We start from the raw sequence: 27828 nt of genomic DNA on the forward strand, positions 1-27828 counted from the left end.
ACAGGGCTCTGAGCAACCGCAATGTAGTTGAAGATGCCCCTGCTCATAGGAAGGGGGGTGGTCTAAACGAACTTTAAAGGTGACCTCCAACTGACACCATCCTGTGAGTACATGAAGCTCACCCTGCAAAGCATGTTCAAAATAAGCCTAACATGCACTGTCACCTGCAGCCCCTGTGATCAACAGGGACTTCTCTTGAAGATGCTGGCACCAGATGCTATCAGGATACATCCAACCCACAGGCCAAGTCTTGACTGACTCTGAGCTTTATGCAGGGACACTCCAAATGGATAAACCACAGCAGATCCTGAGGGATGCTGTGTGCAAAATTAGCTATAGGACAGAATCACAGAATTGTTAGGGTTGGAAGGGACCTCAAGGATCAGCCAGTTCCAGCCATGTCCAGGGACACCTCACACTACAGCAGGTTGCTCATAGCCACATCCAGCCTGTCCATAAAAACCTCCAGGGATGAGGCTTCCACCACCTCCCTGGGCAACCTGTGCCAGTCTCACACCACCCTCATGGGGAACAACTTCTTCCTCACATCCAATCTGAATCCACCCATTTCTAGTTTTGTTCCATTCCCCCCAGTCCTATCCCTCCCTGACACCCTCAAAAGTCCTTCCCCAGCTTTCTTGGAGCCCCCTTCTGATACTGGAAGGCCACACTTAGGTCTTCTCAGAGCCTTCTCTTCTCCAGACTGAATCCTCTTGGTGTGGTTGCTCTACCAAGTTTCCTCCTGGATGTAGGTAAGGGCTGCTGGCATCTTTTCCCAAGTACTTAAAAGAAGCCAATAAAACCAAGAAGTGAACCTCACAATCATCAGAGGGGGGGGAAAAAAAAAGTTGATTAAAAGAGGGGACAAAAAGTGATGGGAAGCCACAAATCTGAATAAATAAGCATCAATTTTATTGAATCATGAATAATTTAAGACTGGTACAATCATCAGCTTTATTCTCCATGACACAGGGGAGGGGAAGGCCGAGGGACAGGGAGGGTGAGAAAAGGGAGGCATGATCTCAAACAGACCATTCACAAATTCCAATCCTAACTGAGAACTGAAAGTTAAATTAGGGAGGGGAGCAAGTGGAAACAAACCCAACCCAGACCGACCCCGAAACATCGTAGACGTACACAAAATACTCAGTTCCTAGCTTTGCTTTGTGGTTTTCTTTTGTTTTTCTTACCCCCCCCCCCCCACCCTTCTTTTAAAAATGGCTAGAAAAAAGTCATCAAAATGCAGCACTTTTAATCAAATTATTTACACTTTCTATGTTACAACGAGGAAATGTACATCTTAAGAGAACGCAGCTCAGAAGCTGCTCCACTGGAAACGACGAGATCCAAACAGCAACCTTCCATTTAATACCCAACAGAGAAAGAGTCATTAGGAGTAGGAGTAATTAATTTTCTCTTGCTTTGCCTTTTTTTTTGTGTGTGTTTGGGGTTTTTTGGGTGATTTTTTTGTGTGTATTTGGGTATTTTTTGGTGATTGTTTTTATGTGTGATTTTTCTGTGTGGGTTTATTTGTGTGTGTTCCTTTTTTTGGTGTGGGTTTTTTGTGTGTCCTTTTTCTGTGTGGGTTTTTTTGTGTGTCCTTTTTTTGTGTGTGTGTTCTTTTGTGTGTGTTCTTTTTTGTGTGTTTTTTGTGAGGTTTTTTTTTTGTGTGTGTGTGGGGGGGGTTTCTTTTCCCCCCCCTTCTTTTTTGTTGTTGCTTGTTGTTGTGTTTTTAACTGGAAAGCAAATCGCCACACGCAGACGAGATTTCATACACGTAATATCCAAGTCAAGCATCAACAAGGAGATATCAGTTTGCCTCTTCCAAAATGTAACACACACCCCCCCCCAAAGAAAAACAGGCTTCACCAACACCCTCCCCTCTCCTCCCCCATCCCTTCTCCCCACCCTTTACTTCTCCAAATAAAACCACATCTTATTTATGGCCTGGATCATCCTTGGCAGTTGTGAAGGAAAAGAATATGCTTTACACGATCCATTCCTAACTCCAGGTGAATGTTGCATAGAATCTTGCATTTCTTTCTGCTTGATTGATTTGATTTAGTGTCTCTTTTTTTTTTTTTCCCCCCTTTTAACAAGCCAACTTTGTCTGGAATAAAAATCCAACAAATCCTTTCCCCTCCCAAACCCTCCCCCCCCCAAAAAAAACACACCAACCCAAGTAGAAAAAGAAGTGTTTTGAAAAAGCCTTAAAATGAGAACAAAGTCACTCAGAGAAAGGCTTCCTCTGTGAAAAGCCTTGACCAAAACTCAGAGGTGTGCACAACAGGGAACCCTGCTTCCCAAAGGTCTTTATGCTGAGTATTGGGAGTAGCCTACCCACAAATTGCCTCTCTTGCTGTAATCCAAGACAGTAGCTATGGAAAAAATAAAAAGCCAGAAACTCCTTCCTGAGCTTCAGCACAGGGTTAAAAATGAGCCAAACCCAAAAACCAACCTCAAAACAGATTTCCCCCTTCCCCACAAATAAAAGATCATTTTAAAGATGTCTTCTAGATCACAGTTAAAGGCTAACTGAGACCTTTTCTAGCACATTAAGCCCATTTAAAGCCCGAGCCCTGCAACTGGATTAGTCGGTGGTTGTTTTTTTCACAGGCACATGCTCTGTCTGCATGGATTCAGGTGGGGGATTAGGTACCAAAATTCACAGTAGTAAGCAGGTAAAGTCAGTGCTGGGAAGCAGAATGGTCAGAACTGCTGGGAAAATGAGCCTCTCTCCAACTCCTCATCAGCACGCTGGGCATTTGGAGGCCATCCAGATCTATCCCATGCTTACAGTACCAAGAATTGGGTTAGGAACATTGGCCGAGGAACCCTCAAAAGAGTTCATCGAGTGAAACAACGCAACAAGAGTTCATAAGGTTTAAAACAGTAACAACACCAAGCTCTGCCCCCACCCCCTCAGTAAAATAGTTTTTTGTTTCCTTTTACAATATTTTTTCTTTTTTTTTAATAACAACAACAATAATAATTATTAATAATAATAATAACAACGATAAAAAAAAGAAAAGGTCATCAGCACTTGAAAGCTGTAACGTGAGCAGATTCAAGACCAGCTCAGTAAGACAAAGTAGTTAATGTTACAGAAAGTCATGAGGTATAATCAAACCTTCCTCTCAAGCTGAGTCACAGAAGCAGGAACTTCTCTCTCTTAGCTGACTTGCAACCCATGAGCTCTCACAAAAGTGTTTGCAGGAAGTTCTCTCCCTGTGAGTTGAAAGCCCAGCATATTCCTTGCAAGCTATTCATGACAGCACTCAGTGTAGCTGAAAAGGTGTTTGCTCTTTTCCCCCCTCTCCTGCATGGATTAACCAGCTCTTCAGTGATCTATTGTCAGCTGCAGGTTGATCTGAACCTGAAGAGTTCTCTCGTTTCCCTCCTTTGTTTTTTTTTCCCCCCCCTTTACGTCACATTTAAACAAAACCTAGCATCTCATACAAACAATATTCACAGCAACTGATGATATTCCAAGAGATGACTTTTAGCCCTGTTTTCTTTAAATACCCCCCCCCAATATACAGCACTAATTTACTCAAACACAATTAGTACAAAATAAGGCATCGTTTTAAAAGTCAGCACCAAAAGATAGCTGGGAAAGGCTTGCACAGATCCATAGTGAGGAGTGAAGTGTTTGCTGAGGTACAGCTGACATGGTGGTGGTGGTGGTGGTGGTGGTGTGAGCATCTGCTTCCATCAAGAGGAAAGTGCAATTCTTTGTGAGGTGTTCTTGCTCCCCAAGAGAAGTACAAGCCTTAACACTGACCCTGTAGGTGTGTGCGTTCAGAGAGGAGGAGAAATAAAACCAGGTTCACAGCTCCGCCAAAACTCGAATGCATGGCCCAGCTAAACTTCAAAGACACAGCACCTTCCCTCCTTTCCTTCCTGACCTGAATACTGCTAAATACTCATCAACTTTATTCAGCTTTTCTGCAATTCAAAAGAAAAGTGACGGGAGTAAATCTGATCAGCAGAGCAGCACCGGCAGCGCCACACAGCTGAGCTGTAGTGAACCTCTTTACGCTTGTGCTGATTGGAACGAAACCTCTGACTAAAACCCAAAAGCTTTTAGAAAACAGCTGTAACATTTCATGGCAAGAAGTAAAACCAGAAAGTCCAATTCAGTCCCTTCTCAGGGGTGCAGCTCACCTCCGTGGACAGCCTGTGCGCTGCCGAAGGCTCTCAGGGGCTGCCGGACTTCACGGGGCACGGCCCTGTCGCTGACTTCTGCGGAGGAGGCGAGCTCCTCTCTCCTAGCTGGAAATACCTCAGTGTCGTGCCACTGAAGTCAGCTGAGTTGGTTAGGTGGATGGAAGTGGGAAGAGAATCAGACCCTGACCAGCAAAGGGCTACCTGATCTTTTGCTTGTAGTAGGATTGATTGTTACACAGTGTTTGTAGAAACCTGACTTGTTCGGCCTGTATATATATTTCCATATATTCCCATTTATATATATCTCTTTATAAACACACAATGAAAGACAGCCAAGGTCTCAGACTGGCAAGGAGAGCAGCACTTTTTCTTTTCTTTCTTTTTTTTTTCTTTCTTTTTTTCCTTTTTTTTTTCTTTTTTTTTTAATTATTATTATTATTAGTTAAACTTTATTATTTATTCAAACTTCCCTGGTTTGCAGCTTTGCCTTTTTGTTTGTTTGTTTGTTTGGAGTATTCTTACCAAGGCAAGCAGTATTGTTATAGCACCAGAACTATATGAAGCTGAGTTGAATCTGCAAAGCTGATTGGTAAAAGTCCAGCCCTCACCTAAATGTGTTTGGTCAGAAGCAGCATAGGCAAAAAATACCCTCTCCCCCTCTCCTTCAGGACAGTACATGGCACAAAGCTGTTTGCTTCATAGCTGTGAAGCTCCCCCCTGCCCCTTCAATTTTTAGTAAGGATGATTATTTTTACCATCTTCAGTATCTTAGGCATGAGAGTTTACAGCAACTAAACAGAAGAAACCAAAGGAATAGTGCAGTTCTCATCATCCTCAAAAGAAAAACAATACAAAGGTTGCTTGGGTTGCCTGCACCCAGGTTCAAGACTGACTCCAAGTGTCTTCTTGTTCTTGCAGCTCTAATACTGAGGTCCCAGCCCAGGAACATGTTCTTTTCATAAGTCAGTGATCAGAGTTCTTGCCCAGTGGGAGAGTAAGAATGGAACCAACCTATTTCCATCTGAGGAAGATCACAACGTCGACTCCAGAGACGAGTCGAGGATGTCATCGTGATGGCTGTTGCTGTTAGAGTCACTGTCGTAACTCTGGGGACTTGAGTAGTTGGCTGCTTCTTGCAGTCTCATGAGCATGTTCATCTGCAGAGGCAGGGAAGGTCACAATTATTTGTATTCTGAGGCAGAAAGAGTAAGAATTCCATAGGAAAGCTACAGGGGCATTCACCTTGTTCTCTCTGGAAAAACCACACACCACAACAAAGCAGCTTCAGGGCATTCACAGCTTGCACAGCAGCTCCAATAACCATTTCCCATTGCAGGAAAATGTGCACTTAGTGTTACCCTCAAGCTCAAATCCTCAAAATACCCTCCACAAATGAATCTGAGAAGCTTCTGCTGCTGTTTCTCACAAAACTGTATGAACATATCCCCAGGCTGACTTGATGGCTTCCCCAGAAACACTGCCTTCTCATTCTGCAGCTTCTAACCACTGCTCAACTGGCCTTTACTAACCCCCATAAAGGAGGGAAATGAAGAGGTCCTGCCATTTCAGAAGGGAGAGCTTACCAAAGGATCTCCTTCAGCATCACTCACTGGGACTTGTTTGCTGGTGGAACCTTCCCGTGCCATCGAGTAGCCGTCAAAGCCCACGTCCTCAGGCCGCAGCTGCAGCAGAGGAGGCCACTCATGGTGCTGCGGGGAGGCTGCCCAGGGGTAGGTGTCCATTACCCATTTGGCAGGATCTTCCCAGGGTGCTCTCCTCCCATACAGCTGGAAAAGCATAAGAACATGTAAAACATCACCATCACTGCACCATTTCCTTCAGTGCCTACCTAATGAACATGGAATGAACACGACCTATGCTGGATTCTATGGTCCTGCTCTGGCAGGGGGGGCTGGACTCAATTATCTTTGGAAGTCCCTTCCAACCCCTAACATCCTGTGAGCCTGTGAATGTGCCATGCCTCTTGGATTACAGAGGACACTTGGCAAGCAGAGCTGAACACAAACAAAGGAGGTTTCCTAACCACACACCAAGCTTTAGCTGGTTTTAACAGCTGGCTTTAGTGGCTGACCAACTTCTCTGGCACTACAGCACCCTTCTCTTGGCACCAGCTGAAGAAAGGGAGACCTGGAAATAACCTCCCTTAATAAAGCTAACTTAAACCAAGTCAGCATGCATGAGAGGCTGTCAATATTGACATCTTAGTGGCACCAGCAGCTGCCTTATCTGCATTTGCTGTCCTTGGGAAACCACTGGCAGCGGAAAGTGTAGGAGGAAACATGAGACTTGTCATCAGGCAGTGATGATGGATGTCACAGCAAAAGGTTGTCAAGGCAGGGGGATTTGTATTCAGCCAAGAAGTAACACCAGCAGGGTTTGGCTGTGGCCAGGGCTCCTACCCCAAGTAAGAAGGCTCTGCTTCAAAATCTTTTTCTGAGTCAAAGAGGCTGTTACAGGACCCCAGAGTATTCTTGTTCTATTCAGTCAGGTTTGCCTTAATTAAGTAATACATTCTTTGTGATGCCCATATGACTTTCAAAAGCATAACTGTGACTTGAAGTGACTTGAGAACTTTAGTGTAGGCTTTATCAGTTTTATCCTAAACATCCTCAGCAACCAGAGCTGCTTCCAGGCACTTTGGCTTTGGAGAACTCTCCTGCCCAATGCACAGCAGGAAAAGCTGTGGTCTAACAAAGAAATTCAGCAGCTCTCTGACAGATCTGAGACTCTCTCATTTTCCTCCTCTTGGATTTTTGTGGGGGTTTTATTTTTGGCACACACCAAGTATTAAATTGCTCTAAACATCAGCATCAGTGGTGGTTGGACTTAAAGGTCTTTTCCAACCAAAACCATTCTTGTGATCCTATCTGCTTTGTTCTGAAATAGAACTGAGCCCCAGCCCAGCACAGAATTGCCCAGCAGATGGAGCTAGGCCATCTTAAACCTCTTCCACAACCCAAATGCTCCTCCATCCTTCATCTGTGCTCTATTATTTTCTCAGCGTGATGTCTTCAGGCTGTGGTAAACCAGCTCTCCCGTTTGATTCTTGTTCTCACATTTACAGCAGGCTGTGCCAGTTGCCAAGTGGGGAGGATTTGATATTTTTCACATGTCTTTGCTATCTAGAAGGTCTGTGTGGCTGCTAGCAAGTTTCTGGAAAATCAGCTGGTGAGCAGAGTTTCCCATTTCAAGGTATGAAGTCCTTAGCAGATGACAGGCTGAGCGACTAAGTCACTGCTCCCTGCCACAGCAGCCAGCTCTGCTCACCACTTTCACAATCAAGGGGGTGGGGATCACAAAGTTTGCTTCACAAAGCACCAAAGAGAAATGACTGGGAGACCAAAGACACCTTAGTGCAGCCTCCCAGTATAGAATAGAATGAACCAGGTTGGAAGAGACCTTAAAGATCATCACGTCCAACCCATCAACCAATCCAACACCACCTAAACAACTAACCCATGGCACCAAGCACCCCATCAAGTCTCCTCCTGAACACCTCCAATGATGGTGACTCCACCACCTCCCCAGGCAGCCCATTCCAATGGGCAATCACTCTCTCTGTATAGAAATTCCTCCTAACATCCAGCCTAAACCTCCCCTGGTGCAGCCTGAGACTGTGTCCTCTTGTTCTGGTACCGGCTGCCTGGGAGAAGAGACCAACATCTGCCTGTCTACAACCTCCCTTCAGGTAGTTGTAGAGAGCAAGATGGGAAAGGACTCTTTACCAGGGAATGCAGTGACAGGGTGAGGGGTAGTGGTTGTAAACTGAAAGAGGGGAGGTTTAGGTTAAAGGTAAGGAAGAAATTGCTTACTGTGAGTGTGGTGAGACACTGGAACAGGTTGCTCAGAGAAGCTGTGGATGCCCCTTCCTTAGAAATGGTCAGTGATGAGGCTTTGAGCAACCTGGTCTAGTTGAAGGTGTCCCTGGCCATGGCTGGTGGGTTGGAATTAGGTGATTTTTAAGTTCTCTTTCAACCCAAACCATCCCTCTGATTCTATGCCTGGAGTACAAGTGATGGTGGCAAGTCCATACCAGTCCTCTGTTGAACCCTCCTCCTTGATTCCAGCAAGCTTTATTGCCCTACAGATGTCTGGAATTGCCTGGCAACACCTTTAACTCTCCAAATTGCTAGAGTATGAATCAGTTACTAGGCACAGGCAATCACTGATGATTTCACTATGGTCTCTGACAGAATTATGAAGGAATCTACTGAAAAATCCATCCTGCAGACTGAGAAGTAACCAAAAGATCACTGATCCTGGCACTCCTTAACACATTTCTGTCCATGCAGAGCTTTGCTTCTCCTCTGCTGAAAGATTTGACTTACACTGGAAAATCCTAACTGAGTTCATGACCACAAACATGTTTTTCAGATGCACAGTACAATTTCAAGGTGTGCTTCTGGAATAGCTTATTGAAAGATATTTGGGTGTCTCACTCTCCCCACTGAAAATGATAGGAGCTTGGCAACAATATTTCCTCCACCCCACCCCAACCCCCAGAAGAAAAAATCCAATCTGGAGTTCTCTTCAAAATAGTTTGAAGAGAAGAGTTCTGCCTGAAATTATCATTAATTTTATCACTGAAAGAGAAGAATTCTGCCTGAAATTAATGATAAAAGAGAAGAATTTTGCCTGAAATGAATGACAAAGAAGAATAATTCTGCCTGAAATTAATGACAGAGAAGAATAATTCTGCCTGAAATGAATGACAGAGAAGAAGAATTCTGCCTGAAATGAATGACAAAGAAGAATTCTGCCTGGAGTTAAAGGCAGTTTAGGATACAGCCTCACAGACATGCAGGTATTCAAAAGTTCTACCTCCAGAAAGTGCTGTTGTGCTGCCCCTTTGAAGAGATACCATTCAAAACCTATGATTTATCACCTCTGCCTGCTCACCTGTAGCCCTTCTCTGACTGCCTCCAGAAGGTATGGGATGATGGAGTAGTTCCACAAGTCAGTAAACCAAACTCTAGAACCATCTACGTCTATTGGACAGGAGAGGAAGAGCCGTGGACCTGGAAAGGGAAGACATTCAGGTGTTACACTCCTATCACCACCATGATATTCCTCAAAACAGGATCAAACAGCTTCCACTTCTCTGGAGAAAGAAGGGAAGGATGAGAGAACACAGGTAGCCATCTCGTGAACTGCTCTTGGTGAGAGCTCAAAAGTCTGAATCAAGTTGCAAAACTACAGCCCTTGAAAGCAAGAGCAATCAACCAGATTTCATTGACACAGTTCTGTACCCAGGACTTAGAAGTCCTTTTCAGTTAGCAAAAAAAAGAGAAAAGAAAAATGCTCAGGGAAGTTCTTGTAGAGTTTGCCTCAGAGTACTCTGCCCTCTCACTGTAAGGGTGGTGAGACACTGGCACAGGTTGCCCAGGGAGGTGCTGGAAGCCTCATCCCTGGAGGTTTTTGCAGCCAGGCTGGATTGTGGCTTCAGGCAACCTGACCTAGTGGAAGGCTTCCCTGCCCATGGCTAGGGGGCTGGAACTACATAATCCTTGAGGTTCTTTCCAACCCTGACAATTCTATGATTCTATCATCTAAAAGAAACCTTTCTTAAGACAAGGAAATAAACCACACTCACTTACACGTGTCTAGCACATGGGCAGAGCACTTACCAATAGTAACATCAGAGGAGCTGTGAGCCTCCAAGAACTTGTTCAGATGTTGCCAGACCTTGGGAATCCAATCAATAATCTTAACCAGCTCTGCATTTCTCATCCTGCCACTGATCTCTGTTTCAATGAGTTTTCTCCTCAAGAAGCGGCCTAGAAAGCCCTTGACTGGCTCGGTGTGGTTAGCACATAGCACCCACCTAGAGAACAACAGAAATGGCCATTACTTCTCTTTTATGCCACTGACCACTGGGCTAAATGGAGCATTTCTAGACAGTGATCCTGGCTGAAATGAGCTATATCCCAAAATCTCTTAGCAACAAATGATTTTGGAATGATGAGCTCACCAGCTGAAGCTCTTTGTATGGTGCATTTTCCCTCCCCAGTTTCTTTCTCATGCAGTATCTCCTTGGCCTCTTTTCTTACTTAAAATTTGTCAGAGGAGCAAATATGTCAGCAATCCTCTGTGAAGAAGTAGTTTTATGAACCACAGTTACTTTAGCAGCAGCAGCAGCAGCATCATAACAAAGCCACACAAGTCAGGGCAGCAACCAGCAGCGAATGGTTTTTCGCCCTTGGTTTGCTATTTCAGCTGATAAGAGCAATTTCAGATGACTCAGGAGCCATTACCCCTTTGCCAGTCCACAAACACAAACAAGAAACTTGAACAAACAGTACCTGAAATTGTGGTGAAGTTGAAGGTTAGGTGTGGAGGAGGTGGCTTGGTTCATTGTGCCAATAATGTATGGGCTATGGAAAAAACCAAAGAGAGAATTAATGACACCAAACCTGTACACTATGGAAAAGAACTTTTTGGTAAGATCTCAGCACCAAGAAAGGTTATTCAAACTTCTTCTGTCAAATAACATTTCCCTAGTTCCTTATAACCAGCTTCTCTGCTGGGATTCTGACTTCTAAGAGCATCAAATTCTGGAAGCAAAAGAGGAGTCTCAAAAGGAGGATCTGTCACTAAAAATGGGGGTTTAGTATTGAAGAGATCCACTGCATGAAATGAATGCAAATGGCACAAACCCTCAACGACTTTCTTTTGTTTGTCATTGACTTCAGAGCCATTGATCATTTTATCACAGGCTCACAGGATGCTAGGGGTTGGAAGGGACCTCCAGAGATCAAGCCCAACCCTGCTGCCAGAGCAGGAGCATAGAATCCAGCACAGGTCACACAGGAACACATCCAGATGGGGCTGGAATGTCTCCAGAGAAGGAGACTCCACAACCTCTCTGGGCAGCCTGTTCCAGTGCTCTGTGACCCTCACAGTGAAGAAGTTCCTCCTCATGTTGAGGTGGAACCTCCTGTGCTGTAGTTTATATCCATTGCCCCTTGTCCTATCCCAGGGTGCAAGTGAGCAGAGCCTGTCCCCTGCCTCAGATATTTATGAACATTTATTAAATCCTCTCTCAAGTCTTCTCTCCTGCAGACTAATCAGCCCCAGGGCTCTCAGCGTCTCCTCATAGGGCAGTGCTCCAGTCCCTTTAACCATCCTCATAGCCCTCTGCTGGACTGTCTTGAGTAGATCCCTGTCCCTTGTGTACTGTGGAGCCCAAAATCGAACACAGTACTCGAGAGGAGGTCTCACCAGGGCAGAGTAGAGGGGGAGAAGGACATTCCTCCATCTGCTGGACACACTCCTCCTAATCCACCCCAGGTTCCCCTTGATGCTCTTGCCCATTGGCCCTCTTGGCCACCAGGGCACACTGCTGTCCCACGGATAACTTGTTATCCACCAGGACTCCCAGGTCCTTCTCCACAAGGCTGCTCTCTAACAGATCTCCTCCTAACCTCTAAAGCTCCACAACATGATTGGTCTGGCCATCTTGCTCCACTTTACCAAACTGATCTAGAGGTTGCTCTGTGATGGCATTTTGCAAGCAGTATTGAAGTTTTGGACTGCATTCTGGTATCATTCCTTTACCATTTGTGGTACTTGCAGTTCAGAAGTCCATTAAAGATCTCTCCTAGGGAGCTAACATGATGCAGGTTATCCAGAATGATGACAAGAGGCATATCCACAGCGTTATTTTCACTGTTGCACTGGTCTGCTAGGTTGGACAGGTACTGGCGGAGCTCCTGCAGGGCACAGGTGAAGGAAAGAAAAAGAAATAACAGGGTGGGGGGAAAGAAGAGAGGAGTTATCATCATAATCCCTGAAAATGCAGTTCAGGTGAATACACTCCTGGCTGTGTCATGAAATCTACAGAAGAAGAGCCTGACACCTTCCAAACACAGCCAACTTCCATGCAAGAACAAGAATGTCACAGGATCACAGGATGTTAGGGGTTGGAAGGCACCTCAGGAGATCAGCAAGTCCAACCAGCCAGAGCAGGAGCATAGAATCCAGCGCAGGTCACACAGGAACACATCCAGATGGGTCCTGAAAGCCTCCAGAGAAGGAGACTCCACAACCTCTCTGGGCAGCCTGTTCCAGTGCTCTGTGACCCTCACAGTGCAGAAGTTCCTCCTCATGTTGAGGTGGAGCCTCCTGTGCTGGAGTTTATATTCACTGCTCCTTGTCCTATCCCAGGGTGCCAGTGAGCAGAGCCTGGCCCCTGCCTCCTGACCCCCAGCCCTCAGATACTTAGAAACATTTATTAAATCCCCTCTCCTGCTCTCTTGTTCCTCCTTCTCTTTTGTAGGCTATGTTGAAGATGCAAATACTGCAGCAGAAACCCTGTGTGAGGCAAAGGCTAAGATTTTGTCACCTGGGTTGTGCCTTTCCATTGGTGCTGCCCTAATCTGAATCTCAGAGGTCTGAAATGTAGGCTACCTTTTTCTTTTCAGGAAACTGTTAAACTCTTTCTTTGTATAAACTCTTCTCATTATACAAACTTTGCATCCCAGCTGGGTTTGTTAAATCTTCTTGCAATGATGTGTCTGCTGAAATACAGCTGGTAAAACTAACCTGGAATAAAGCATCCCTCAGCAGAGGCCAAATTTGGAAGCCTTTGGTAATGCTATAAAAGAAGGATGAGCTTTGTGGGGCTGCTGGCTGGCTGGTTGTGGTTGCATCAGCAATAGTGTGGCCAGCCGGAGCAGGGAAGTCATTCTGCCCTGTGCTCAGTACTGCTGAGCCCACACCTTGAGTCCTGTGTCCAGTTCTGGGCCCCTCAATTTAAGATGGACATTGAGACTCTTGAAGGTGTCCAGAGAAGGGCAGCAAGGGAAAGGTCTTGAGCACAGCCCTATGAGGAGAGGCTGAGGGAGCTGGGGTTGCTTAGCCTAGAGAAGAGGAGGCTCAGGGGAGACCTCATTGCTCTCTACAACTACCTCAAAGTAGGTTGTAGCCAGCTGGGGGTTGGTCTCTTCTCCCAGGCAAGCAGCACCAGAACAAGAGGACACAGTCTCAAGCTGTGCCAGGGGAAGTTTAGGCTGGAGGTAAGGAGAAAGTTCTTCCCAGAAAGAGTAATTGGCCATTGGAATGTGCTGCCCAGGGAGGTGGTGGAGTCACTGTCCCTGGAGGTGCTCAAAAAAGGATTGGATGTGGCACTTGGAGCCATGGTTTAGTTAGTCATGAGGTGTTAGTTAATAGGTTGGACTTGATGATCTATGAGGTCTTTTCCAACCTTCTCAGCAGCTTTCAAGCCTTTATTCCACAGCATGTCTCTAATTATACCAGTGGCCTACAACCACAATTTCAACTGTCCCTCCTCCTCCAATGGCAAATGTGCCCAAGGCCAGCAAATGTGCAGCTTGCTCTTTTTTCTTGTTGGTTGTTTTCCCTTTAATCTAACCATTCACTGGAGGTATATTCAGCAAAACCAGCAACACATAAAAAAAGCAGAGACATGCCTTACTGGTGCAGGATGTGTCTGGACACAGTGACTCCCAACCCAGCACATGCAGATTGCAGCTGCTGATACTTGCAGCTGCAGAACCTCTTGACAGCCCTAGAGATGCATTTGAGGGTTTCTGGAAGAATGCCCAGGTGCAATAGGGATTGCTTAAGTTGCTGGGAATGTTAGGCAGGTGTTTAACTTCCTGGGCAATTCTCAGGCTCCTAACCACTTGAAAATTATGACACCTTTAGGTGTTTGAATATAGACCTGGAAACTTGTTAATTCAGGCTCATAATCAGGGTGGCTGTCAGGAGGATGAAGCCAGTCTTTTTGCAGTGATACTCAGGGACAGGGTGAAGGGCAATGGATGTAAAGTCAATCACAGGAAATCCCATCTCAACTTGAGGAAAAATTTTTTACTGTGAGAGTGGCAGAGCACTGCAACAGGCTGTCCAGAGAGGTTGTGGAGTCTCCTTCTCTGGAGAGCTTCAAAAACCCATCTGGATGTCTTCCTGTGTGGTTTGCCCTAGGTGATCCTGCTCTGGCAGGAGGGTTGGACTCGATGATCTCTGGAGGTCCCTTCCAACTCCTAACATTCTATGACTCCATGAATCTGCAGCTCTGAAAACCTTCAGCATGATTCCCTTCAGGATTAACACAACACTTTTAAAAGAAAGGTAAATTTAAACCCAGCTTTTGATGGATTAGTAGAGGAGAAATCCCTCATTTTCCATTTACTGTGCAAGGATACTTCTGTGTCTTTACCTTACTGGATTTGTGGTCCACGTTGAAGGTTGCAATGATGCCATCAGCCAGCTCCCTGCCCTCTCTAAGGACCATGTACTCAGAGAGCCTGTTAGCTAGGTAGGTTTTGCCAGTGCCACTGGGGCCAGATAAGATAATCCGTCTGTGTTCCATCAGCAGAGAGACATAACGCTGCAGGATAGGCTTTGGGATCAGTGACTCAAACACCAGGCCATCCAAACTGTTCTCACAGATACCTGCAACAGGAAGAGATTCTTTCTTTAGAGGCATTCCCAGTCCCCTTAGATTTTTTGCTTTAACTAAGTCATCATAAAGCTGCAAAGCAAACCCATTAGTGGAGTTGGCACAAATCAAAATCAGTTGAAAGAGTCAGGGAGTCAAACTGAAAAGATGTGATCTTTGTGAAAGTACCTGGGCCCAGTAACAGGAGAGGAACTCCCCCAGAATAACACTGGGAAACAGCACATTTAGATCTGACCTGATCAAGCTGTTTCCCACTTCAGAAAGAAATCCCTTCCCCACTCTGGTGTCCCTGTGGCCAAGGGGAGCACAAACGAAGCTGCTAAAACAAGCACAAGGAGTGATTTGTGGGCTTAGCCTGGATCCTTCCTCAGCTTTCTGTTTTCAAAGCACTCAGCTGCATCCTACCGTGCCCTAAAGCCCTGTGGAAGCTGAACCTTAGCTGGTGGCAGGCTCTGCTTTTCACATACAAACCGTCCCTTCCCCAGCGTTTCAGCATGCTCATCCGGGCTGTACCTGTTCACTAGACACAAAAAAACCCCCAACACCCCAGCTATCATCAACTCCCCCTGCTTTCCCAACCCCTTGTAATTAAACTCCTTCTCTGTGTGCTGATAGTTATCTCTGCTAACATAAAACTCCTGCTGATAAGCATTTACGCAACGTCAGCAGTCACTCGAGGCGGAATTGGCTCGGGGAGAACACACAGGGCTTCAAAATAAACAGCAGGAAGGGAAGCTGGCAGAGGCCATACAGGAAGGTTTGCACCTCACTGGTTACTTGGAATATTAAATATTTACATAGGCAGCTTTATCTCTCCAAGGGATATGGCAGCAATTTTCCATCGATTGATTAAAAGCATTTCTATTTTATTGGAAACTGCTATCAGGTATGAAGCTTCAAAGGGCAAGTCAAGCCAAAGCAAGTGCAACACAGAATCAGATGGCAGCTTTACAGATGTGGCTAGACCTTAAGCAACATTCCAGTTGGGATTTACTACTGGCCAGTGCGTTCCAAGTAAGCAGAATACTTTCAGCACACGGAGATATTCCATGGCTTGTTTTGTCTTCCTGCCCACTGATGGGTTTTTTTCATACCAACAGTCCAAAATCAAATCACTTTCAGCCAATTGCCATGGCCAGATTTCAAAGTTGAGCTGCAGGGTGCTTGGCAATGCTCTCAAATCCTCGACCATCCCTGCCTATGGAAGGGGGGGTGGAGAAGATGATCTCTGAGGTCCCTTCCAAGCTAAGCCGTTCTGTGATCTTGGAGCAAACTGTTGCATCCCTTTGTGCTCTGAGGTACTCTCCAGGACAGCTCCAGGCATCAGTTCAAGATATTTGGAGCAAACCTACCAATTCCTACTGTTACAGGTTGAAAAGATGCTGAATTTATAGACTTAGCATGCTGTAAGTGCTGTCTGAATCAGAGGAAAATAGGAGGGCTAGTAAATAAAAGGCAGGGATGAGAAAAGGAAACACAATAAAAAGCTTCTGCTCCTCTGAGTTTCCTGACACAGCAAGCTTTGATAAAGCTGTAATTAGTGAGAACTACAACAGACAGGTCAGGTGCAATTACCTTTGATGGTAACTGAAATAGTGTTGTTTTCTCCAACCAGATAGCCACAGGGCAGCAGCTCAGGTGTCTCTGCACTGTTAGTGCGCTTGATTTCGCCAATGCTGTAGCCCAGAACGCTGTCCGAGTTCAGCCCCAGCTGGCTGACAGGATCCACATGGATGATGTACTCCTGGGGTGACAGAGGGACACGGGCAGTTAGGCAGCACTGAAAGCTCTGTGGCTTTATTACCACCACAGCAAGTGAAGTATTTCATGGTACCACCAAAACCTAACAGGAGAAGTCAAGCACACAGCAAACTCTACTCACTGACCTTGAACAACCGCCGTACAACCCCGTCCAGCACATCCCACTTGGTCTTGCCGCTGACTCCAATGCAGCCTATGAGGAAGGCACGAGGCCTCAAATCCTGGATGCACAGAAATGTGAACTGAAGTTAAGAAATAGCTCCTAACTGTACCAGGCATATCTACTTTATGTAACTAAAATGAGGGCCTTTTCCCTTTCTTATTTTCAGTTCTTCTGTAGCTGCACTCACCGGGAAACATTAATTAATGATGGTGGTGGAGTCACCATCATTGGAGGTGCTCAGGAGGAGACTTGATGGGGTGCTTGGTGCCATGGGTTAGTTGTTTAGGTGGGTTGGATTGGTTGGACACGATGATCTTGAAGGTCTCTTCCAACCTGGCCTGGTCTGGTCTAGTCTATTCTATTCGAAACTGATTTCTCTCATAAAACCTCAAGGTCAACTGAAATGTGAAGAATAATTTCCAGGTGGTAACTTTACTGACAACCTGAAGTGGAGGTGATGGCTCTCAGCAGTTCCAAGGAGGTGGGAGGGAGCTGAGCCTTGTCTATCACTAGTGACACACCAAGGAACAGTTTTGCTGAGAAAAAAAATTGACAAATCTTTAGCAAATAAAAGAACACAGAATTAACCAGGTTGGAAAAGACCTTTGAGATCATCAAGTCCAGCCTCTCACCCAACACCATCTAATCAACTAAACCATGGCACTAAGTGCCTCATCCAATCTCTCTTTAAACACCTCCAGTGATGGTGACTCCACCACCTCCCTGGGCAGCACATCCCAATGGCCAATCTCTCTTTCTGGAAAGAATTTCTTCCTAACATGCAGCCTGAACCTCCCCTGGCACAGCTTGAGACTGTGTCCTCTCATTCTGTCACTGCTTGCCTGGGATTAAAAAAGCCTCCAAACCAAACTGGATGTGAATTCCCTGGTGCATTCCAAAGCCACTGGCGTTTCCAAGCTGGGGATGAAAGACAACTCACCTCCTTCCATTTCATTTCATCCTGAAAGCTGACAACTATTTTGACGTGCCTGCCTCCTTCTTTGCGGGCAGAGCCATCTCCAGGGTCATCCAACAGCATATCTGTGGGCACAAAACATCAACAGCCTCACAGCTTCAGCTTAACAACAACACAGCTCATCGTGGTTTACGCCAGCACCTTTATTGGAGCCAGACACAACACATCTGAGCTTCACCTGCCCCAAGGTAAAACACAGGAATGAGGTTTATTGACACCCCCCCACCAGCACAGGCCAGTACCACTCCAGGTGAAGGCCACTGTAAGTTATTAGCCAGTTACTCTGCACTTCCCTTCCTGCAGTACATCCCCCTGGCACATCTACACCATTAAATGGCTTTAAACATGCCTCTTGGCAGCTGAGGTCAGAATTGGACAAGTCCAATCTCGGCTGTAGCAGACCTATGCTGACATTTTATAAGAAGGCTTTGTGCCAGCTCCTGACACATCTCCACAACTCTGCTGGCAACCCTTTCCACTGCCTGCATGTTTCCCGTGGCTAACCTAACCCAACCAAACCTTCCCAGCGCAGGATGCTACTTGCCCACCGCCTTCCTCCTTGAACTCACCGAGACTGGTTGACTCCGTGAGGTTCAAGCTGTGCTGAGAGAGACCCACTGAATGTCTTGGAGAGGAGGAAATGGAAACCTGAGACTGAGCCCTGCTACAGCTGCCGTGGTTTTCAGATTTCAGCCGGTCGTTTTCTGCTTTCAACTTCTCAATCTCACTCTGGAAAGGGACAAGCCAGGAGTTAGAAGGCACACAGCGAAAAGACACTTTGAAGGCAGTAACATAACTGACTTAAGAGTAAGTGTGGCTGTTCCAGGCTATGCCTGTAAAAGTTTTCACAGACCTTGAGCAGAAAAGTAATAATCATAGAATCAATAAGGTTGGAAAAGACCTCAAAGATCATCAAGTCCAACCTGTCACCCAAGACCTCATGATTAGACCATGGCACCAAGTGCCACGTTCAGTCTCCTCTTGAACACCTCCAGGGATGGTGACTCCACCACCTCCCTGGGATAAAATGTAAATAAATCCCTCTTGGGTGTGAAAAGGAAACCAGAGAGAATTCTAAGCAATTTCATTGGAGAGATATCTACCATAAAAATGGTTGTACCAAAACAATCCCTTCCCATCTCTTCTCTTCTTGCTGTGTTGCTCTGGAGAGATACTAACTTGCTTCTGCTTGGCCTTAGCTGCATTGTTTTGGCTAAGTCTAACATCCCTCTGTTCCTTTCTCTTCTCCTTTCTGTACAGGGTGGGAGTAAGGTGGAGGCAGAAAGGGAGAAGCTAGTAGCTTCCCCTAGTTCTTGGCCAGGGGGGTCCTTGTGCTGTTGATTAGTTGTAAATACCTGTAAATATTGTAAACATTGCACATTTGTACATATCCAATGCATTCCATTGCAGATTGCAGTTTTGCTTGTGAGCACAGCTTTCATTTGCTTCCAGCTGAGCTGGGCTGGTAAATTTAATGTTGGGGGTGGGGGTTGGAATTTTCAACCCACCACAAGTAAGCATTCAAAACTTCAGATTTAGCTTCTTGCAGGTCTTCACTGCACGGCAGGTTGGCCACTCCTTAACACATCAAGAGAGGCTGCAGTACTTGGGGTGGTTATTGCTTACCTGCATTCTGTTCATGGCCTCCCTCAGCTGGTCAAGCTGATGAGCAGAGCTGAGGGCTTCCAGGCGGATATCGGTCAGCTTCATCTCCTTGTCTCTCAGCTCGTTGCGCAGCTGCATGACTGTTTCAGCTTCACTGTCAGTGCATTCAGAAATCCTGGAGAAGATTGAAAACCAGACACTGAATGAGACCATTTGGTGCTTTTCAGGTGGTTCTTCCCCAGCATTTATTCATAGAATCATAGAATCAATAAGGTTGGAAAAGACCTCAGAGATCATCAAGTCCAACCTGTCACCCAACACCTCATGGCTATTAAACCATGGCTCCAAGTGCCACATCCAATCCCTTTTTGAACACCTCCAGAGACAGTGACTCCACCACCTCCCTGGGCAGCACTTTCCAATGGCTAACAACTCTCTCTGGGAAGAACTTTCTCCTCACCTCCAGCCTAAACCTCCCCTGGCACAGCTTGAGACTGTGTTGTCTTGTTCTGGTTGCCTGGGAGAAGAGACCAACCCCCACCTGGCTACAACCTCCCTTCAGGTAGTTGTAGAGAGAAATAAGCTCTCCCCTGAGCCTTCTCCAGGCTAAGAAACCACAGCTCCCTCAGCCTCTCCTCACAGGGCTGTGCTCCAGACCCCTCCCCAGCCTCATTGCCCTTCTCTGGACACGTTCAAGTGTCTCAATGTCCTTCTTAAATTAATAAGGGAGGAGTAAAGTCCTCCTGTTCTGCAGGAAGCAAGCAAAGAGTTTTGGCTTCTCACATTATCGATACCATAAGATATGAAATAGGTGAGGGAAACATTAGACACTACTGAAGTAAACATGGCTGAGGGTTCTGCTTCTTTAATCAGCATCTGCAACAGAATTCTGGCAGAAATCTACTACTGGAGAGTCTTCACTTTTTTTTTTTTTCCATGGTAGTTTCCATCAAGGAAAACTTCTGAAGCCAAAATCTAAACAAGTGAAGGGAGTGCAGGCTTCAACAGCAGTGGGTTGGAGATTGATGAGCTTACAGACAGATTTAAAGCTCACCAGGTGTGCACAGCTGGGTTTCCCTGAACTGCTCTGGAGGGCTTTGGAACTCTACACCTATTCAAGCGTGATAAATTCCTCCTCACTTTAAAGCTGGTGGCATTTTTATTCCCTCCTCCCACACAAAAAAAACCAGCACAAAAGGATGGTGGCTGAGTAGCATTTCAGCAGGTTTGTAAGGGTATCTCTAGAGAGATCAACTGCACAGCTGCATGCTTGGAAGCAGACTTCATTGAAAACATCTCTCCCTAAATCAGGTGAATGAGAGATACCTGTCTGCCCCACCAAAAAGCCAAAATGCACAAGTTCATAGAATCACAGAATCAACCAGGTTGGAAAAGACCTCAGAGATCATCAAGTCCAACCTATCACCTAATACCTAACACCTCCTGACAACTAAACCATGGCTCCAAGTGCCACATCCAAGCCTTTTTTGAACACCTCCAGGGATGGGGACTCCACCACCTCCCTGGGCAGCACATTCCAATGGCCAATCTCTCTCTCTGGGAAGAGCTTTCTCCTTACCTCCAGCCTAAACTTCCCCTGGCACAGCTTGAGACTGTGTCCTCTTGTTCTGGTACTGGTTGCCTGGGAGAAGAGACCAACCCCCACCTGGCTACTACCTTCAGGTAGTTGTAGAGAGCAAGAAAGTCTCCCCTGAGTCTCCTTTTCTCCAGGCTAAGCAACCCCAGCTCCCTCAGCCTCTCCTCATAGGGCTGTGCTCCAGACCTCTCCCCAGCCTTGTTGCCCTTCTCTGGACATGTTCAAGTGTTTCGATGTCCTTCTTAAACTGAGGGGCCCAGAACTGGACACAGGACTCAAGGTGCGGCCTAACCAAAGCAGAGTACAGGGGCACTATGACCTCCCTGCTCCTGCTGGCCACACTATTCCTAATGCAGGCCAGGATGCTATTGGCCCTCCTGGCCACCTGGGCACACTGCTGGCTCATATTCAGGCGGCTGTCGATCAGCACCCCCAGGTCCCTCTCTGTCTGGGAGCTCTCAGCCACTCTGCTCCCAGCCTGTAGCTCTGCATGGGATTGCCGTAGCCAAAGTGCAGCACACGGCACTTGGACTTGTTGAATGCCATCCCATTGGACTCTGCCCATCTGTCCAGTCCCCTTTCCCCTACCAGTGCAGCCAGAGGCCTTCCTTTCTATTTTCTATTTACAAATCCACAAATCACTTACAGAGAATTGGAATGGGAAGCTCTCAGCAATGGTGTCGAGACAGTGGAGTTGTGGTGTGGTAGCTTTGGTGAGGAAGGCAAGGAAGAATCAGTCATCTCCTCAATATCTGAATGAGAAGATGCTGACTTGGGAGATTTCTTTTTGCCAAAAGCTTGCTTGAAGGAGCTGCGTAGCTGGGGGGGGGAAAGAACAGACAGTAGGCACATCATTAAGAATGAACCCAGGCAACACAAGAAAAAGCAAAGACTCTAACATGCAAAAACTCCATCTGATGGCAGCCATACTCACATCCATTTTAATATGGGTAAAAAATAAAGGAAAAAAAGAATGTCAAAAGCTTTTTGTTTCCTTAACTATTTTTCTAAGATTAATAATGTCAATGGAACTGAGCATCAAAGCCTCCTGCTTGCAAGAGAACTCTCTCTCTCTCTCATAGCACATTCTGTCCAGTGCAACAAGCTTTACAGCCAGGCCGTAGCAACTTGCAGCTCTAAGGTGAGGTGGCTCAGCCAAGGTTAATGATGCTGGACTGGTTAGTGGTGTGAATGGGTTGGGTTAGCTTTCTAGCTCATAGTTTAAAGTAGGTCTTCCTTACCTCGTTGACCTGCCGGAAAAAGCACAAGCAAAAGGAAGCAGGGGGGGGAAGGAAAAAAGACATGTTTTAACAGATAAAGCCAGTGATAAGGACAACTTTGGATTTCTAAGACAAACATCAGCAATAATCAGCAAAGGCCTGCAGTTACTTTAAAACTGGATCCAAACCCAGGTGTTTCAAACAACACACAGTCATCTTTTGCATCACTCGAGGGAGATACCAGACCTCAATCTCCTAACTACTTAAATGATATTTTCTCCCTAGCTCAGACAGAATGTTTTGGCTGACAGCCAAGTTAATATTGTGCTTTGCCTTGCAGGAACATGTATTTCATCAGGTGAAAGGACTGAATCTTCTCAGCCTACCTGCAACATGAAGACCCTTTATTAATGAGACTGCCATTTCCCAAACAACAAATAGAATGAATGCTCCTATGACTAAATTGATGGTACCCTGAAGTTACAGTTCAGTACTTGGTATTGAAGAACTACTTGGGCAACACTTTGAGATGCAGGGTTAAACTTTCAGGTTGCCCTTTGTGGAATCAGGGTTTGGACTTGATGATCCTCATGGGCCCCATACAACTCGGGATACTGCATTTAATGCTATCACAAAGCGTGTGTCAGCTTAATAGGAGCTGAAAAAGCTATGGAGGTGCTGCAATGTGTCCAGAGGAGGGTCATGAGGATGATCAGAGGGCTGGAGCTCCTCCACTATGGAGGCAGACTGAGGGAGTTGGGGCTGTTCAGTCTGGAGAAGAGAAGGCTCCCAGGAGACCTAATTGTGGCCTTCCAGTATCTGAAGGGGGGCTACAAGAAAGCTGGAGAGGGACTTTTGAGGGTGTCAGGGAGTGATAGGACTGGGGGGGATGGAGCAAAACTAGAAATGGGTAGATTGAGATTGGATGTTAGGAAGAAATTCTTCACCAAGAGACACTGGCACAGATTGGCCAGGGGGGTAGTGGAAGCCTCATCCCTGGAGGTCTTAAAGGCCAGGCTGGATGTGGCTGTGAGCAACCTGCTGTAGTGTGAGGTGTTCCTGCCCATGGCAGTGGGGTTGGAACTGGCTGATCCTTGAGGTCCCTTCCAACCCTAACAATTCTATGATTTTTAAACTAGACAAAGACTCCAGGGGTGAGGAATGTTGAAGATCTGATGTTTGGCCTCCAGACAGCTGAATCATTTCTATATGTAACAAGAAGATCTTGAGTGAGAACTTCCTCAGTATTTGTGGAACAAACAATGTGTGAATCAGACTCAATTCCTACATTTCCCCAGTCTTCATTTTACAGCAGTGATGTACCCACTGTTAGCATCAAGATAAAAATACTGCTCTCCTCCTTTCTCCTTTCTTATTTATTTCTCTTTATAAGAAGATGTTTCCTGAGCCTTCTTCAAAAACAGTCATCTGATGACTGAGAAGCTTAGGCTGCCTTAGGATGACATCTACTAGGTTACAACAGCAAAGAGTAGAAGCTAAAGCAAAAATGTGAAGTGTTTATTTTAACTAAGGCTTGATGCTTACAAAAGGTTTGTGTCACAAATCAACAGCAGCACGCAATGTCAAATCCCAGCAGTTCACTTCACCTACAAGTGATGTATCACCCAGCACAAGGAGCATTTGGAGATGATGTTGTTTCCATTCAACCAAGTATTTAAGGGGCAGATTGGAAACACTGCTGTTGTGAAGGAGCTGGCAAGACATCCAAACGAAACCGCTGGGATAAGAGTGAAATAAACCCAAGAACCTGCTTGGGAAGCTGCTTTCTTACAGAGTTCAGGAGTTTGATAAACATTTCTGAGAGGATGTTGTGCATGTGCAACCCAAGCTTTCAACAGCTCAAACCACATCTTGTAGCTACAGAGGTTTACCTGTGCACCCAAAAGATCCAGGGAGATTTGAATTCAGTGGGAAGGAAGGAGTGCTTTACTGGCTAGAATTAGAGGATCTAGGGACTTCAGTCCAAACTACAACCAGACTAAGTCACTAAGGTCAGTTATGGTCTAATTCAAAATGGAGTTTAACATATTGTACCTTTCCTCCAGTACAGGGTACCTTGTACACAGAACATGATGAGCAAAGAAGGAAAAATGGAAAATCAAAAGTAAGTATTGCAAAACCTTGCAAAATAAACATCCATCACAATAATATCTTTAAGGCTGGCTTTTTTTTTCTGGGGGGTGGTGTAGAAGTCCAGAGTCATGTTAAAAAAAAAAAGAGTTCTTAAAGTGTTTGATATGTTCACTTAAAGCCCTTTGAGCCAAAGAGAAGAAGAAAAAAGCAGTCAGAATGATCTCTCACTGTGGATTTGTTTAATGGCAGAGGTCGAGTTTGCCCCGAGGGGGTGGACACCATATTACTTGTAGCCAGAAGTGATCTTTGACAGCTCTTTCTAATTTAAGACTGGCCTTTTGGCTGCTAAGCTAAAATTCAATCTGAGGCAGAGTCAACACGAGCACACACATCACTTAGGACTCAATTAAGCCTTCAAAAGAGAGTTTACACAGGCTTTAAAGAGTGCACAAGCCCTGTGCTGCCCTGCTGCAGGAGGGGAGGAAGGAGGAGCCGCGCAGCTGGATTTCACCCTGCGTGTTCTGACAACTTGATGGAAACCTCACCCAATCTGGTCAGCTGCACTCACCCAGTTCTTCCTCTTCTTTTTCTTGGAATCACTCTCGATGTTGCTCCCCACACTGGAGTGGCTGGTGGCACTGTTAATACTGGAGACACTGTCTGAAGAGTGCTGCCTTCGGATCCGCAGGTCTGGGGGCTGAGGAGCTCCAGGTCCTGAATACAAACAGAGGTGGTCTCAAGGTTATGTAAGAAATGGGATATTTGGTATTAATCCTGCAACCCTGAAGAGACATTTAGGGAAATAATGCCCTTTGACAGTCACTTACTCCAATGGATGCACAGTACTGCTAATCCTTGTCTGTCGTGAAGAGATTCAAGTCTCAAACCCAGACCCCTCAACCCAGACCAGATCCTTCAACCCTTTCCTTCAGCAGTTTGCCCCAGTGTAAACAACTGGGGTAAGTATGAGAAGTGTGACAAGACTGGAAAGCAAATACAGCCTCGTGCTTGACAGCTCTGAAATGGGGATCTCTGCTCCCTGCTGTTTCACATCAGCAAGCCTAGATGGGTGATTTATTAAATGCTTATAGTAAACTCAGTGACCTCCCACTAGAAGGTGAAAACAGCTTTGTTAAAGCAGCCTCTCAGGTGTCTAAACCATCCATTTACCTCTGCAGAACTGAGTGCACTATTTACACAGATGCTCATTTCAAATCCTCATGTGACACCAAAGAAGTAACTAGAGCATGGTCATGAGACAAAGCTGATCTCTGATGCTTACATCAGATATTACCAAGAGGACTAAAGTCCCACAGCACCGCGCAGTTGCTAAGTGTGGTGCCTGCTTCTCACCTTTGCAGTTGAGCTCAGGTGTGTTGATGACTCCATTGATGGCAGCCTGGGCAGCAGCATTTTGCTTCTTCAGGAGTTCAATTGTCTTCCTTAACTCATTCAGTTCTGAGTCCTTGAATAAGAAAACCCCTCAGTGAGACACTGGAAGATGCAGATGGTATCTAACTGCCCCAAAGAAGTCACACATTTCAGTACAAGTACTGATGGCTGACAGAGAATTCATGGAATATATACATCCAAGAAGAGGAAAATGAAGTTTGGTAAACCTGGGGAAGCACCAGGCTGCAAAACAGCTTGGTTATTCTGACACAAACCAAGGCGTGTGCTCTGTGACACACAAACCAGGGACATTCAGTATGTTGTCCAAACCCCCCCAGTGCTGCCTGTCTCGCCAGCATTTCTCTTGCTGTTTCTCCTGAGCATGCACATGTGTGGATGCATTGGGAAGACATTTACTACAGAATTATGCAACTCTGAAGACTTGTCTCCAAAGCCAGCAATTTACAGGAACAACCTGATCAGCTGCCACATCCCAGTGCAGAACAGAAGTATCTCATGCAAAATTCTGATGACATTTCACTCTGTCACCACAGAGGAAACTAAGGCAAAATGGTGCATGGGTTTTTTTTTCCCCCTCCACAACTACAGAACCACAAGCAACACTGCTGGAAACAGAAGTCCAGACATCCCCCAACACTTTCCAAGCTTGCCTTTTGTTCTGCTGTCATTGTCAGGCTCTGCAGTCTGATCGTCATGTTCCCCAGGCTCTGCTCAAACGCTGCCACCAGGTGAGCCTGAAAGTTAAGCCATACAGAAGCGGTTTGTCCTCTCCCCCCAAACACAAGTGCTCCTGCAGGTACTGAAACGGATCACCCCCTGCATTGCACTGTTTGCGGTGTCAGTGGTAAGGAGGAAACAACAGTGATCAGAAAAGGTCACAGGAGCAGAGTGCACGCTGTGGAAACACTTGCAAACGAATTAGCAGGCAGAATTTAATTGGAGCGAACCAGAAATGCCCAAGGTAACAAAGCGATTTCAACCTCGTAGAAAACAACAGCCCCTTCCTGAACAACTCCCACCAGCAGCATGCTGTCAAAAGAAGCAGTTTCAGGCTGTAAACTGTGCCCTGCTCGGCAGCAGCTGCTACCAAATGCTTTGGGAAGCACAGGTGTAGGAGCAACGCTGTGACCTGGCACAGCAGCAGGTCTCCTGGAGGTGGCTCCATAGTCAGCTGCTGCAGCCACTTCTTTGACACCATGACTTCAACAGCCAGGATAGGTACCTCAGGCACAATCCAACAGAGCAGCAAAGCTGGAGTTTTTTTAAGTTGTGTTTCTTTTAAGGCTTGGCTTCTCCTTTATTCTGCAAAATGAGCAGTCCTCCACCCAGATACACCAAGAACCACCTGGGTGCCTAAGAGTTAAGATCTTTTGAAGAAACACATCTCAAACTAAGTCCTTTCCCCTGTTGTTTAGAGCTGCTTGGATTTTGTGACACATGGAGGACACATTTTGCCACCCTGTTGAAGCAGAGGACATAGCAGATTCAATTTCCCTTTTTTGTTTTTAATACCTCACAGATGAAGTAGCTGAGGCTTTTCTAGGGGAGACCTAACTGCAGCCTTCCAGGACCTGAAGGGGGACTGCAAGAAGGCTGCAGAGGGACTGTTTGCAAAGGCCTGCACTGATAGGACAAGGGGCAATGGTTTGAAATGAGAGAAGAGATTTAGATTGGATGTTAGGAACAAGTCCTTTGCAATGAGGCTGGCTGAGCACTGGAACAGGTTGACCAGAGGGGTGGTTGAGGACCCATCCCTGAAGATATTCAAGGTGATGCTTGGTGGGGCTCTGGGTGCCTTGATCAAGTTGAAGATGTCCCTGCTGACTGCACAGGGGCTGGACTGGGTGACCTTTAGAGGTCCCTTCCAACCCAGGTGGTTCTACGATATGGATGGAGATAAGACTACTGCAGCATTGCCACCAGTCTGCCAGGCACTTTGTTAGCTGACAGACCCACAGCTAACTCAAAGACTTCAATATTTGAGTGCATCTTGCTTGCAGCCAAGGTCTGTGAGCTAAATATCATCCAAAACTTCGTGGTGCTTGATTCCTTGCCCTTTTTTCTTTTCCCATGAAGCACTGAGGGGCCAGCATCAACTCTATTAAGGACTTCAGCTAGGAACTCAAAATGACTGAGAAGTAAAAGTAAACTGAGAAGATGGAAAGGAACCTGATAAAAGGAAATTTTCTAGTGCCATGCCATGGCCCTGGTTTAGAGATAAACCTCTGTAAGTATGTGCACAAATAACTGAACACAGGCATAGCTCAACAGGTACTTGTCTCATTAGCCCTAACAATTTACACTAACCATAGAAAAGAATATTTTACATCTCTATTAAAAATAATTCCATGCACACAAAGCCAACTTGTGTGAAGCCTTTCC

At 45.9% G+C, this 27828-nt stretch overlaps 1 protein-coding gene across 4 annotated transcripts in view; it reads right to left on the reverse strand.

Annotated features, from left to right (window-relative positions):
- Positions 1–889: 889 nt before the first annotated feature.
- NAV2 (neuron navigator 2) overlaps positions 890–27828 on the reverse strand; it is a 353869-nt gene continuing 326930 nt past the window's right edge. For all 4 annotated transcript variants that reach the window (XM_068148346.1, XM_068148344.1, XM_068148343.1 and 1 more), the window contains 16 exons: positions 26097–26180; positions 25387–25498; positions 24602–24747; positions 21366–21538; positions 19144–19297; positions 18087–18246; positions 17482–17582; positions 16504–16599; positions 16193–16361; positions 14375–14610; positions 11749–11903; positions 10494–10565; positions 9819–10015; positions 9091–9209; positions 5754–5957; positions 890–5327 (listed from right to left, as the gene is read on the reverse strand). In XM_068148346.1, coding sequence (XP_068004447.1) covers positions 5202–5327; positions 5754–5957; positions 9091–9209; positions 9819–10015; positions 10494–10565; positions 11749–11903; positions 14375–14610; positions 16193–16361; positions 16504–16599; positions 17482–17582; positions 18087–18246; positions 19144–19297; positions 21366–21538; positions 24602–24747; positions 25387–25498; positions 26097–26180 — 2304 coding nt within the window. In that variant the 3' untranslated portion in view covers positions 890–5201. The remainder of the gene's footprint in view (positions 5328–5753; positions 5958–9090; positions 9210–9818; positions 10016–10493; positions 10566–11748; positions 11904–14374; positions 14611–16192; positions 16362–16503; positions 16600–17481; positions 17583–18086; positions 18247–19143; positions 19298–21365; positions 21539–24601; positions 24748–25386; positions 25499–26096; positions 26181–27828) is intronic.

The sequence above is a fragment of the Melanerpes formicivorus genome, unplaced genomic scaffold, assembly GCF_026170545.1.
Source record: "Melanerpes formicivorus ecotype bairdi unplaced genomic scaffold, bMelFor1.0.p_v2 SCAF_16, whole genome shotgun sequence".
Classification (NCBI taxonomy): Eukaryota; Metazoa; Chordata; class Aves; order Piciformes; family Picidae; genus Melanerpes; species Melanerpes formicivorus.